This window comes from Somniosus microcephalus, chromosome 20 (genome assembly GCF_052327205.1).
Source record: "Somniosus microcephalus isolate GS21.2 chromosome 20, FLI_Smic_1.0, whole genome shotgun sequence".
NCBI classification, from domain to species: domain Eukaryota; kingdom Metazoa; phylum Chordata; class Chondrichthyes; order Squaliformes; family Somniosidae; genus Somniosus; species Somniosus microcephalus.
Genome location: NC_141006.1, coordinates 49445965 through 49460509, shown reverse-complemented (window position 1 = coordinate 49460509; position 14545 = coordinate 49445965). Strand labels below are relative to the sequence as shown.

The following is a 14545-nucleotide window of genomic DNA, read 5'->3' as shown; positions in this document are numbered from 1 at the left end:
AGAAATGTCTGTCCTGGAGGAGTTTTATTTGTGTCTATGCCTTTGCACAGAAATTAAGTCATAAAAGTGGCTTGGTGCCCAGACCAATTTTCTTGAAATGTCAACAAACAAATTGACAGACTGTGCTGAAAATGACTCTATATTCTCTCTGAATGCTGAGACATTAGAAAAACTCCATTACAATTGTGAAATGCTATCTAAGGGAAATAATGGTTCCCAGGCACCAGCACCTCAAGGTGCAAGATCTGTTAAACTTTTAATTTGATTAGAAATAATTATAACCTATAATCTGAAGGACTTTCCAAAGCATAAATCAAGCCCTGGTTGTTCAATTTTACAGGTAGCGATACGATCGCCATGGATGAACCAAAATTTGCATCATTCACTGATAGGGAATAAGCAAGCTGTAAAGCCATAAAAGGAGTTCCGCCCTTCGCCCAATCACGACGCAACAGCGAGTAACTCGCTGTCACGGCATGACAACTCAATGCTGCACCGGGAGGCCAATCACAGCATGACAACTCAAATCGGCTGATGCCAAAGGCCAATTACAATGCAAGAACTGGGTGTGCTCAAAAAAATCAAACTGTATCGAAACTGTAAGGGTGATTATTGTAATGAAGATCTGAAGCAATAAAGATCACTTGAATCTACCACTGGACTTTGAATCTCTAAGAACTAAGGGATCTATCAATTTGGCGTAGTCGGCAGGATCGCTGAAGGAATAGAAGACTAAATCTTGGACATCGAACCTATCGGCCCCCTGGACGGACGGGCCCCATCGGAGGCAAGGACACCTCTCTACAAAAAGTCCTTGGTCGTTGTCTAAATTGATCTTTCCTCCACGCGATCTCGAAACCCTCTGGTTGAGTAGTCGGCTCGAGGCCCCCTGTATCGGCGGTGTCTCCGACAAGACACCGACCCGGCTGAAAAGCCCCATGGCTCGAGACCCCCAGTAAGAAATCGGTACCATGGTAGAGGAGAAGAACAAACAGTTGCCTACCACTGTTAAAGGCGGGTGGGCCCCACCCGATGTCTCGGAAGATGAAATTCTGCGACAATTAAAAGAATATATAGAGCAACAATGTGACTTACCTAAAACCTGTACCGAGATCGAACAAAAATATGGTACCTCCAAGGGACAGTGGTCCTTGGAAGATATAAAAAGGGTCTGGGGAAAAACGACCCATATGAAGGAAAAGGAACGAACCAGATGGTCCCTAGCCGTCATGGGCCAGATCCGACAGCGGAATGAAATTATGAAACACTCCCAACAGGATCGTGACTTGACCAATGCGAAGGACCAACTGAAGGCAGTTTGTGAACAGTTGAGAAAGGAAAAACTTAAATCGGAAAAGTTAGAAATGGAAAAAAAAGGAACTTAAGACTGAAAATAAGGAATTAAAAAAACAATTGCGTGAAGAACCGATAACGCAACCAAAAGGACCGAAGGAAGGATGCACCGGGTCCTGGTTGGGGTACCCATGCCTGCTTAAAATAAAGAAGGAACAGCGGAAAACGTAGATGCGCGAAGCTGGTTTAGAAACAGATTCTGAGTCCTCTAGCGACTCTAGTGGAGAAAGTGGTACTGATGAGGAACCCCCTTGGGCGAGGCTCGCCCCGTTGAAGAAAAAACAGGTTAAGATTAAGTCTGAAGAAACTACTGGCGAAGACGGTATGAAGACAGTCAAAGCCAAATACGCCCAACATTTTCACCACGACCCGGCGGACCCGGAGAAAATTGATAAGTGGTCCAAAGAATTGCCACACCCCAAGAAAGGGGGAATGAAGACATGGGAACAGCTGGAACGTCTAAAGGGCATTTACCATCTCCACCCGTGGGACGGGGTCCAGATTCTGACTGTAACGGTACCCAGACGAGAGGGAAAGAAACTGGGTAAAGAGGTAGGGGCTGCCCTTGGCAATGATGAACAACTAGATGCCGGATGGGACGCGATCAAACGTTGGTTACAGGTATTCAGCCCTGCAAAAACAGATTGGGGAAAGATCGCAGCCTGCCAGCAAAAAGGGACGGAAGAAGACGACAAACGATTCAAAACTGTCTGGTTGGAATACTCAGGAATGAACAACGAGGGACCCGAGGAAATGGATGAGAGCACTTTTGGACCCATGAAAGCTGACTTTGTCGCTGGCCTAAAACCAGAATTATCAAAGATGCTGAAGGTAACCCTACCTGAGTGGGAAGGCCGAGGAACAAACTTTGCAGTGTTAGTGGATCGATGCAACCAACTAGACAGGGGCATGGGAGCTAAAGTCCGAACCCTGCAGGCAGGATGGAAATCCAAGGATCCTGACAAACAATCAGCGGCGAAACTACCTGGAAAGTGCCACTACTGTGGAAAAGGAGGTCACTGGGCCAAGATATGCAGAGCAAAGGGACGAGCAAGGGGACGTCAGGGATACAACCCGACATACGAACCAGGTTCATCATCGGATGACGACGACCTCTTGGACAAGTTTCAATAAAAGGAGTTACTCGAAGTAACAAGAAACTGGGGGGGGGGGGAGCCCGCCCTCTCAGCACCCCTCCTGGCACTGATAAAACAGCAAGAAGATGGGCGATCAGGATATAAACTGTCTAAATTATAACAGGGAGACCCATGGCGCTGCCAGAAACCATTGATTTACGAAAAGCTGATTGTCACTTGATGAGTGACGCTCTATTAGAATATTGTCAGAACCTAACAAATGCTATTATTTCTGCTTCCCGACAGGTATCGACAGCTTGCGGTGATCCACCAGAAGGAGGACATGACATCGTCCCGGGAGTCTGGGTTTACTGACTACCCAAGCGGCTGTTAAAGTCCAAAGGAAGGAGGCTTGGATCCACACATCTCATGTTAAACGAGCACCCAGCGACTGAAACTTCAACCTGATAGAAGAACAATTCCAAAATGCTTAAATTTATTGTGATGTTGTCTGCATGTATCCTAGGCATCCCCTTGAGACCAATCCCCTTCAATGCGTCGGAGGTGGCTGAATGGTACATCCGCCAAAATACCTCAACGGGGAACTCCTCCCGTGAGGGACCGTCAACGAGCGGCGGGTCCTACCAAATTGACATGGAGGGTGATACCAGGACATGGCAGTCAGCGGGTTACTCTCTTGGCGCCTTCCCAGGGTGGTTCCAGCCTAATTACCCTATATCTGTCATTCGACCTCCCTGCCTGTACCGTCTCGTTGGCAGAGAATGAGACGGGCAATTATAGAAATGGAGAGATTCTTCGGTATCTTGGTTCCCTGGTGTGGGACTGCTAAGCTGGCAAGGGAGTCCATTAACATGGCATCCGTCCTGGAAAAGGTGGCCAATGATACCTCTGAAGCCCTAGTTAAGATAAATGCTGAAATGGTAGCCATCCGCACAGTAGCCCTACAGAACAGAATGGCCCTTGACTATATCCTGGCTGAAAAGGGAGGCACTTGTGCCCTAATCGGAGCCGAGTGTTGCACCTACATCCCAGATAGCTCCGAAGAGATCACTAACCTGGCGGAGCATATCCAAAAGGAGATAGAAAAACTTAAACAACCCCCATCCTCCACCTTGTGGAGTTGGGCAACTGGATGGCTGGGCTCGATAGGAACCTCAATTGTGCAAGGATTGGTTTTATTCTTGGTGGTTATTGTGATTTTGTATTGTCGGTTTATGTTGATTAAATGCTGTTGCAACCAGGCGGCTATAGTCGCCGCCCCGCAGGTGAGACGTCTCGGGAGACCCTCGAAGCCCCTTCTTACATTGTACACAGGCATCCTATATTTAAGGACGTGCCCAGCTGCTAAACTTCACTTGCTTGTCTTTTGTGATTCACTTTGGGGAGACTCAAAGGGGGGACTGATAGGGAATAAGCAAGCTGTAAAGCCATAAAAAGGAGTTCCGCCCTTCGACAATCAGGACGCAACAGCGAGTAACTCGCTGTCACAGCATGACAACTCAATGCAAGGCCAATCACAGCATGACAACTCAAATCGGCTGATGCCAAAGGCCAATTACAACGTAAGAACTGGGTGTGCTCAAAAAAAAATCAAACTGTATCGAAACTGTAAGGGTGATTATTGTAATGAAGATCTGAAGCAATAAAGATCACTTGAATCTACCACCGGACTTCGAATCTCATTAAGAACTAAGAGATCTATCATTCACTTACAATAGTGCATCATGAAAGTCGGGTGAAAGTCTTTCATCCAAGAGTCCTGCTGCTTACCAAATAATTTAAGAAATCCATTCTAAAAAGGGTATTTTAACTACTTATGGCCGAATCCAATTTTGTTTTTAAGTATTGTGCTGATTCAGGACCTCAAATGTGCCATTTGGCACCTGTGTTTTAATTAATCTGTAAATAAATGTGACAACTAGTTTTAGTCTACACACAATGGCCTGTAAACCTGTTAGTTTGCACCTTTCAGGAGAGAAATAGTGGTAGGCATCCCATGTGATCTCTAGTGGATCATATACCTGTACTACAATTAGGGGCAACTGTCAATTCTGGGCACAATTCCCATACATCCAGGTTTTGGATCACAGGAGACTTGGTCTAGCTTTGGAAATCACCCTTTTACTCTGAATATAAGAGTTGGTGGAAAGCCTGAACTGCAGCAGTGAGCTATTATGAACCTTAACTATGAATCCTCTCCAACTGCCACCCTACCGATAACATGCCTTTCCTCTCCAAGATTCTTGAATGTGTTTCTGTCTCTCAGCTTCATTATACTTCTGGTTTAATGTCCTGCTCTAATTCTTTAGTCTGGTTTCCATGCTGCTCACAGTCAAAGTCACCAGCAATATCCTCCAGGACTGTGAAACTATTCCTCTTCCTTGTTCCCCCAACATCTTTGCAGCATTCAACAATACTGTCTCCTTCACCTCCTCTCCTTCGTGGTCCAGTTCTGGGGTACTGCCCTTGTGTGGTTCCACTTTTACCTGTCCCAATGCAGCTAATGCAACTCCAACAATTTTCTCTTCCTGATAGATGGATATTTATTTATATTATGCTGCCCCTTGGTGACATCATCCACAGATACAGGTTCACCTTTCTTAAATATCCAGATGGCACTCCATTGACCTCAGGATCATCTTTATGTTCTCAGACTGTCCGTCTAACATTAGTTGTGGAGGAGCCAGAATTTTCATTCAATAAACATCGGGAAGACAAACCTTAATTTTCAGCCCCTACCAAAAACTCTGCTCCCTTGCCACAGACTCCATCCTCATTCCTGGCTGCTCGCACAGGATCAGAATGGATGCAGCCTCAAGAGTGCTGTTCAATCCTGGGCCAAGCTTCACACCCATATCCTATCCATCACCAAGATTGTTACTCCCAAACGTTGTAATATTGCCCATCACTGTTCCTGCCTCATTTCAACCATAACTGAAACCCTTATCCCATGCCTTCACTCTCAAGTTTTCCAATGCCTTTTTTAACCAGTCTTCTGACCTTCAACTCATTCAGTAAGCATGCAAATTACCAAAGATGCTGGGTCCACTGTGGAAAAGCAAGTAAATTCCAGTTGTGTGAATTACAAATTATTGCACAGTACTCAGAATTAAACCAAGCAGCTTGCTGACCAGTTTCTTACCCTGTGCAATTTCCAGCTGCCGTTTGGCATCCCCTAGTGCAGAGAAGAGATCCAACTTGATCCGAGTCTCAGCACTCAGGCTATTCTCTAAGTGCTGTGTTTTATCTTGCATGGCTGAAAGTGCCGACATCAATACCTCTGTGTCTTTTTCATTCTCTTTATATTTACGCAGTTCCTTCAAAAAGAAAAAAAAATAAACTGCTATGAACAAAATATAAAAATCACACTTTAAACCCAACATGGTCTATAGACAAAGTTTTTCTTTTCACTCAAGTGTATAATTTGGTTAAATGGGACTTTAGCACAATTTACTTCCCTCCTCTCACGAAGCTGGCAAACAATGCTGGTTATATATAGTTGCACAAACACTGGCAGCCCTCTAGTACTTTGACCATGTGGCCATTCTTCACAAGTTTAGATGGTGAGTATTAGCAGGCTAATATGATTGTGGAAGCATCATAGTATTTTTGGGAGAGGGTTGAAGGAGGAAGTGTGAAAAGAAAGAGTTAATTTTACACTGATCCATGAACCAAAACAAAACAGCCAAAGTGTTACAGCCACTCTTAATACTTTGATGCTGGTAGGAAATTGCAATTTAGATATTTGCAATTATATAACTTGGTTATTTTTAGATGGTGATTCGTTATCTGACCTTGTACTAGATGTTCTTTAGACCACAGACTTACCTGTACTTTCATCTCTAGCTCACGAATCAGGTCTTCTTTGACTTTCATGTCAATTGTTAACTTCTTACACTCTGTCTCCAGGTCTCGAATACGACTTCTTAGAGTTTCTGTACATTCCCCTCTTAAAAATAAAAAGGTGTTAAATCCTTCATTTTCTGCATTCATATAAATGTAAATCTTTCTGGTTGTTAAGCAGTAGAGTGAGTTAATACCTCACTTATATCTGTGAAGTGACACCCCAGAACTTTCAGGTACAAATATATGTATTAATAGTTCCAAGCTCTGGTGATCTTTAAATAATAAATCTACCAATATAATCTGTTTATTCAATTATAATGTTAGCGGAAAAAATAAATGAATGTCATATTTTCTACTGTACCGTCTGACTTGAACACTAAAGGAGACTATGAAGTTATGAGACCAGAGTTGACTAAAGTGGACTGGGAAAATAGATTAAAGTGTAAGACGGTACATGAGCAGTGGTGTACATTCAAGGAGATATTTCACAACTTTCAAGAAAAATATATTCCACTGAGGAAAAAGGGGCGTAAAAGAAAAGACAGCCATCCGTGGCTAAGTAAAGTAATAAAGGATAGTATCCGACTGAAAACAAGGGCATATAAAGTAGCCAAATCTAGTGGGAGGATAGAAGATTGGGAAGCATTTAAAAGCCAGCAAAGAATAACTAAAAGATTAATTAAGAAAGGGAAGATAGATTATGAAAGTAAACTAGCAAAAAATATAAAAACAGATAGCAAGAGTTTCTACAGTTATATAAAAAGAAAAAGGGTGGCTAAAGTGGATGTTGGTCCCTTAGAGGACGAGATCGGGAAATTAGTGGTGGGGAACATGGAAATGGCAAAAAACGCTGAACAAATATTTTGTATCAGTCTTTACAGTAGAGGACATTAAAAATATCCCAACACTGGACAAACAGGATGCTATGGGGGGGGGGGGGGGGGGGGGGGAAGGAGCTAAACACGATTAAAATCACTAAGGAGGTGGTACTCGGTAAGATAATGGGACTAAAGGCGGATAAATCCCCTGGACCTGATGGCTTACATCCTAGGGTCTTGAGAGAAGTGGCGGTGGGGATTGCAGATGCATTAGTGGTAATTTTCCAGAACTCCCTGGATTCAGGTAAGGTCCCAGCAGATTGGAAAACTGCTAATGTAACGCCCTTATTTAAAAAGGGAAGTAGACAAAAGGCTGGAAACTATAGACCAGTTAGCCTAACATCTGTGGTTGGTAAAATGTTGGAGTCCATTATTAAGGAAGCAGTAACAGGACATTTGGATAAGCATAATTTAATCGGACAGAGTCAGCATGGTTTTATGAAGGGGAAGTCATGTTTGACAAATATGCTAGAATTCTTTGAGGACATAACAAACAGGGTTGATAAAGGGGAACCAGTGGATGTGGTGTATTTGGACTTCCAAAAGGCATTTGACAAGGTGCCACACAAAAGATTACTGCACAAGATAAAAAATCACGGGATTGGGGGTAATATACTGGCATGGGTGGAAGATTAGCTATCTAACAGAAAACAGAGAGTTGGGATAAATGGTTCATTCTCGGGTTGGCAATCTGTGACTAGTGGTGTTCCGCAGGGGTCAGTGCTGGGACTCCAACTCTTTACAATCTATATTAACGATTTGGAGGAAGGGACCGAGTGCAACATATCCAAGTTTGCCGACAATACAAAGATGGGAGGGAAAGCAGTGAGTGAGGAGGGCATAAAAAAAACCTGCAAAAGGACATAGACAGGCTAAGTGAGTGGGCAGAAATTTGGCAGATGGAATATAATGTTGGAAAGTGTGAGGTTATGCACTTTGGCAGAAAAAAATCAAAGAGCAAGTTATTATCTAAATGGAGAGAAACTGCAAAGTGCTACAGTGCAAAGGGATCTGGGGGTCCTGGTGCATGAAACACAGAAGGTTAGTATGCAGGTACAGCAGGTGATCAGGAAGGCCAATGGAATCTTGGCTTTTATTGCAAAAGGGATGGATTATAAAAGTAGGGAAGTCTTGCTTCAGTTATACAGGGTACTGGTGAGGCCACACCTGGAATATTGCGTACAGTTTTGGTTTCCATATTTAAGAAAAGATATACTTGCTCTCGAGGCAGTACAGAGAAGGTTCACTCGATTGATTCCGGAGATGAGGGGGTTGACTTATGAGGAAAGGTCGAGTAGGTTGGGCCTCTACTCATTGGAATTCAGAAGAATGAGGGGTGATCTTATCGAAACATATAAGATTGTGAGGGGGCTTGATCGGGTGGGTGCGGGGAGGATGTTTCCACTGATGGGTGAGACTAGAACTAGGGGTCATAATCTTAGAATAAGGGGCTGCCCTTTCAAAACTGAGATGAGGAGAAACTTCTTCACTCAGAGGATAGTAAATCTATGGAATTTGCTACCTCAGAGAGCTGTGGAAGCTGCGACATTAAATAAATTTAAAACGGAGATAGTCAGTTTCCTAGCTGATAAAGGAATAAGGGGTTACGGGGAGCGGGCAGGGAAGTGGACGCGAGTCTAGGTTCGGATCAGCCATGATCCTATTGAATGGCGGAGCAGGCCAGAGGGGCCGTGTGGCCTGCTCCTGCTCCTACTTCTTATGTTCTTATGTAAAAATTGTAATTTGCGTGATGCTGGTGGCAAGTGAGGGAACATTTTTCTATTCTTTGAATAGATAATAGAGCATGAAAATACTCAGGTCTCAGATACAGCATAGGTTAAATGCAGAATAAAAGCTTCTTTTCCCCCTCAGGCTCTTGATCACATCCAGCGGCAACCTCTACTGCATCAGTATGACAATTTTGCACACCAGCCATCCACATAGCACCGGAGTGAGGCTCCAAGTCAATGCTGTGCACTCTTGCCTACTAGGATTGGGACTGAAGTTCAGGCATCCCTGCACTGTGCATCAAGCACAACAAATCTACACCCAGGTCCCTGTCTATGCTGCTGGAATCAGCCACTAGAAGGCACGCAAGCACAGCCTTAAGAAAGTGCCTGACTTCTGCTTCTCATCCCCCCACATGAAGTCAACAGAGTGGTTAACGACTGGCAAGAATCTCATCATATTCTGTGATGCAAATAGGAGCCATGATACTGCCTCACTTTCTCTCCCCTTCTAACCCAGCCATTTGACCCTTGTAAAACAGGATAGGATCACAATATCATTTAAATTTTTTTTTTTTTTTTTTTTAAAAAGGTAAAAATAACGGCTCAAAATTTGCGGTTGGTGCCTCCGACCAGCAAAAGAGCTACGAATTTACCTGGTGGCCTGGAAGGTACGGAGACTTGTGCTCCTGGGCCTCTCCAGGTACGTGCAGGTAGAGGCTCGCGTATCCCAGGGGCGCATGCAGTTCGCAAGTGGGGCCTCTCCGGGTACGTGCAGGTAGAGGCTCACGTATCCCAGGGGCGCATGCAGTTCGCAAGTGGGGCCTCTCCGGGTACGTGCAGGTAGAGGCTCACGTATCCCAGGGGCGCATGCAGTTCGCAAGTGGGGCCTCTCCGGGTACGTGCAGGTAGAGGCTCACGTATCCCAGGGGCGCATGCAGTTTGCAAGTGCCCTGAGATCACGTGGGCTGGCCCAACCAATAAAAGGGAATCCCCATTTATACTTATGGGGATTCCGTACATACGGAACTCTCATAAGTGTGAATGGTGAATCACTTAAAAAAATACACAAACACATGAAATAGATTCAAAAAAATTACATTTAAAATGAATTAAAATGCCATTTAATTAAACATTTTAAACAAAAATTAAATTAAAAAAAAAAAAAATTGTTTTAAAGGGGCTAAAAATAAACATCTTATTGCACAGGGTTTTTAATGTATAAATGAATGATAACATTTTATTTTTCTATTTTTAAAAAACTCTTATGCTGGTAAAAAAGCAGGCCTTACGCCTGCTTTTTTCAAGCATAAGAATTTCACGGGCATTCAACGGGCGGAAGTTGGGCAAACAGCACAACTCTCCACCCGCAGAGGCCCTTTTCCCGGGGATGTGGATCATCTAGTCAGGAGAATTCTTGACAGATCGCAAGTTCCGGGTTTTCGCGCTTGCACCTCGCATGCCTAAACCCTGAACTTGCGCAGCCCTTACGGGCGTGCGTGCACCTCGTACGCACCAGTAGGGGTCGCAAAATATGGCCCAATGTGTTCCTACTTGCACAATAATTAAAATGAAGTACAAAATAAAATAAAATCGTAAGTCAATAATATTTGAAGTGGCATAAAAGCTGGTAGAATAATCACACTGTTGTAAAACACTCATGGCAAGCAGTAGGCTGGCAAAAGTAGATTTATAGTGATGTATTTTAATCATTTTATCAGGTCCAAATAAAGTTTCCATGTATTTATTTACAGTAATTTATATGCCTTGTGGAAACTCGGTGTTATTACCTTGTGGCTGCAGCAAGTGCCACAGCTCGAGCTGCAGTTGCCTCCTCCAGCTTCTTTCTCTTTTTCTCTTCCATCAACTGTTTTTCAAGATAGGTCTTTGCCTCTTGCTCTGCTTTGAGTTTCTTCTCTAACTGGCTTATAGTTTGCTTGTCCTTCTGTTTGGCTTGCACAGCCGTGTGTAATCTGGTAAAAAAAAACTTACAATGCAAACTCAAACTATGGACAAAGCCTGAACCAAAATGAAGTAGAGTCCAATCTAAACAGTCAGCACTGTTCCAATCAAATCCTGCTTAACTTTTGTACTGAAAAGGGGATTTCCACAGATTTGTCTCCCCATCACTGTCAAACTTTGATTTTCAATTATTCAACAGGGTTTATTAGTCCAGCACCTGGATAGTCTTGTTTCATAAATGTGATCTTCAAAAAGTTTTCACAATTCATGCAAACATGTCTTTATTATTGTCATGGCTGCAAGTTGGCACACACAAGGGAAATGCTGGACACCTAGCAAAATCTGCCAAAGACCAAAGCTAACAGAATCCAATTTATGGGATTTAACCTTCTGAAGAATATCTTCAGCGTTTCCTACATCTCAAGTTTCCAAAATATGAACAAGATTATGGCACCCGAGTTAATCTGAATATTTCTCAAATACAGGAAACTTTGTGCTATCCGGCACCGACGGGACCGAGCTGTTGCCATCCCATCAAAACTGCCGGACAAACCAGCGCTAATGTTGAAACATACGGAGATTTTGAGCTCCGTATCTGGCAACAAACCCTGTTGCTTAGCAACAGCTTCTAAACAGTCGGCCGTACCTTGCAAGCGTCTCTGTAGCTTAGCAACAGCTTCAGCGAGACCTTGCAGAGCCTGACTGGTGAAAAAAAAGCAACGAAAAGAAAAAAAAACTAACGAAACAGCTCCTGATTTTTGCCGGTGGCTCGAGCATTCCGGACAGTTAACCTCCGGATAAACCAAAGTTTCCTGTATGCATAAAAACTTTCATAAAATATCACAAATATCTTCCATTCCTTACTTGTTCTGTAGCAGCTCATTCTCCTGTCGGAGCTGCCCTACTTCTGAACGGATACTACGTTCAGTGCTGGTCAACGAGTTGATCTGACTGCGCAGTTCCTGTTCACACTGTCTGCTTGCCTGCAAGTCTGCTTTCAGCTTCTTAATGTCCTGTTCCAGCCTGAAGAAAGCAAAATCATCAGTACAAAACATCTGCAGTGTTGCTCGCGATGCAAGAGGGGGAGATTTAAGCTGAACAGGCTTCCATGCCGAGTGCTGATTCTGTTCATTTAAGTTAAAAAAAAGTGGCAGGATCAGCGTTTGCAAAATCAGTTGGCTTGCAGTCCCCACACAGAGTGAGCGTGTATGGGCACTTCAGATCGTTGCTTCTGCTCTGCAGCAAGTTACTCAGTTGCACACATGTAGAATGCTCCACTAGTCATGAAACAAAAACAGAATGGGTCCTTGGGTGAGCTCACGTCACTTTTAGCACCCACCTCTTTACATAGGTTTCTGGGGCCGACTGTCAAAACTGGTGGGATAATGTCTTCGCTGGTGTTGGTCTTAGAAATCTAATTGGCTGGTGTTGACCATGTGACCAATACCACACGATTAGCAAGAAACAATCAGAAATTTGAGGCACTTTAGTCACAGACTATTAAGTGTACACATGTTCACAAAACTGAAAAAAGGGAAGAAACTCTAAAATAACAAATCTGTAACAATGAATTGTCAACATAAGCTACATCAATAGCAAAATACCTTATTTAACATTTTACTATGTTAAAGGCACTACTGTATGTAAATGCAAGTTGCTGTTGTTAGAGGATCCAAGAAAGAATACTGAACTTTAATCAGAAGCATGTGCACTTTCAGAAAGTTCATCCAAATAAAAGAAAATGAAGTGAATATTTTCCACTTGCCAGGTATTCGCCATTAACACCTTTGGATGATGTGCATTAAACTGCCCATAATTAGTACAAAACAGGCAATGTCACTCAGTTATTAGCACGAAAATGGCCAATTTTTGTATGTGCCTTTAAATATAGCTAGCACAATAAATGCAAGGTACGCAGCATTGTGTATGATAAGTACTCACCTGTAAATCGCTTCTGAATGACTATTTTCACATAAAAATAATTCTATTTTTTGGGTTCCTCAGTGGAGCTCCGAATATTCTTAATTTTGTTACATAGAGTAAAACAGACAAGCTATCCCTTGCTTTCCAATTTCACCCCCCTTTTTTAAATAAAGGGATCCTTACTCCTCCTCTATGGTTCCAGGGCAGCAGCAACCCTCAAACAGCTGTATTTGAACTGAACTGCTCAAATCCATTTCACAAGCAACCTACACAACTGGCAGGATGAGCTTTCAACTTGTCAGGCCAAACTGCATTCATGCCCAAGTGTCAGAGGTGACCGGGCAGTTTGCTGACCCACCATGCCATCCCATTTCCTCAGAAAAGCTAGTGTTACATTTGCTTGGCTTTAAAAAAGGAACCTTGAGGTTTCAAATAACTATTTAATATAAGTAACAGTTGCCAGCATCAATTCATTTCCATTACTTCAAATGCACTGTAAAATGTTTCACACTTTATTTTATATCTGTACATGACTCAGCTTGCATTTGCTAGTGTAAACCAAGTGGATTTAGAACATTTGCCATCAATGAAACCCACTGTTTTGGCTGGTTCTGCTAATGCTGGCTTCCTTTTTTAAACTGAATCCCTACTGCTAAAAACGCTATCGGGCTCCACGGGTGAACATGGCTGCTGCAAGCTCAGCCACCATTCAAGCAGTTTTTCTCGGACCTACCTGGGGCTTTGCTCATCTTGCCATGAGTCTAGAAGAAGCAAAGTGTAATCTTTCAAAAAAACCTCACTTAAACATCAACATATTATAAGAATGCTGCTGTTCTTTGCTCCTTTTAGATCCACAGCAAGATAAAAGTCAGACTGGTTCTGCAAATACATCAATAACCATCAAACCATCTTGACAAAATGCAGTACAACAGGTGGTTCTACCAACAGGGAGGAGAAATGCTTGTAGCACCTTTCCAGTACAAGGTTTTACAGCAATAAAAGCTATTAAACACTGCATGTAAAGTGTGCTTTTTCATTCTGACAAATAGCAGCAAAACCGCTGAGCGAATGGTACGGGGAGTGCGAGAGGAACCTGAAGGAATAAGGATTGAGGCTCATAGCACCCATGTTTTAGTCATTGCCTTTTCCACTTGCTGGTAAAACCATCTCAATCCAAATAAAGCAGTTTTACCAATAGGAGAATGAAAAGATAATTGTAGAGGAACTTTGGAAAATGTCTCTACTACAAATGACTACACAAGCAACAACAGATTTTTCTGTAGAGACCTTTTGTCATAGAATAATTACACACTACTTGCTGGAACATTAGAGAAATGTAGGACTTTGTTGCATTAACAGCCCCCAATGATCAGAAAACATCTGCTTAATCACTAGTAAAACCTGTAACTGTGTTTATAAGGAATTTCTCTTTAGCACTACAGGTATTTTGACCCAATGTGTATTATCCTCAACACAATGCACTGTAAAGCAAATTGTTGCCAAGCTGACGATTGCACCTCACATTTCCCAACTTTCTACCCAATCCAGTTTCACCTGCACGTATGCGACATTTGTCTGTTCCAATACAGAAGGATAGTGTAACACAAGACAGAAAATTCAGAGAATGCATTCTTTTGACAGATTACAGTATTTTCTACTTTCCACAAAAGAAGATGACAATAGTTTGAGTACTAATCAGTTAGCATGTGCACTTCCATCATCTATTAACTGCAGAAGTTCAGTCCCCACTCCCGACGCT

At 42.9% G+C, this 14545-nt stretch overlaps 1 protein-coding gene across 5 annotated transcripts in view; it reads right to left on the bottom strand.

The window, feature by feature from the left end:
• The window catches only part of maco1b (macoilin 1b), an 86357-nt gene that overhangs the window by 6860 nt on the left and 64952 nt on the right, over positions 1 to 14545 (bottom strand). For all 5 annotated transcript variants that reach the window (XM_085962649.1, XM_085962650.1, XM_085962651.1 and 2 more), the window contains 4 exons: positions 11728 to 11886; positions 10692 to 10874; positions 6279 to 6399; positions 5593 to 5767 (listed from right to left, as the gene is read on the bottom strand). In XM_085962649.1, coding sequence (XP_085818775.1) covers positions 5593 to 5767; positions 6279 to 6399; positions 10692 to 10874; positions 11728 to 11886 — 638 coding nt within the window. The remainder of the gene's footprint in view (positions 1 to 5592; positions 5768 to 6278; positions 6400 to 10691; positions 10875 to 11727; positions 11887 to 14545) is intronic.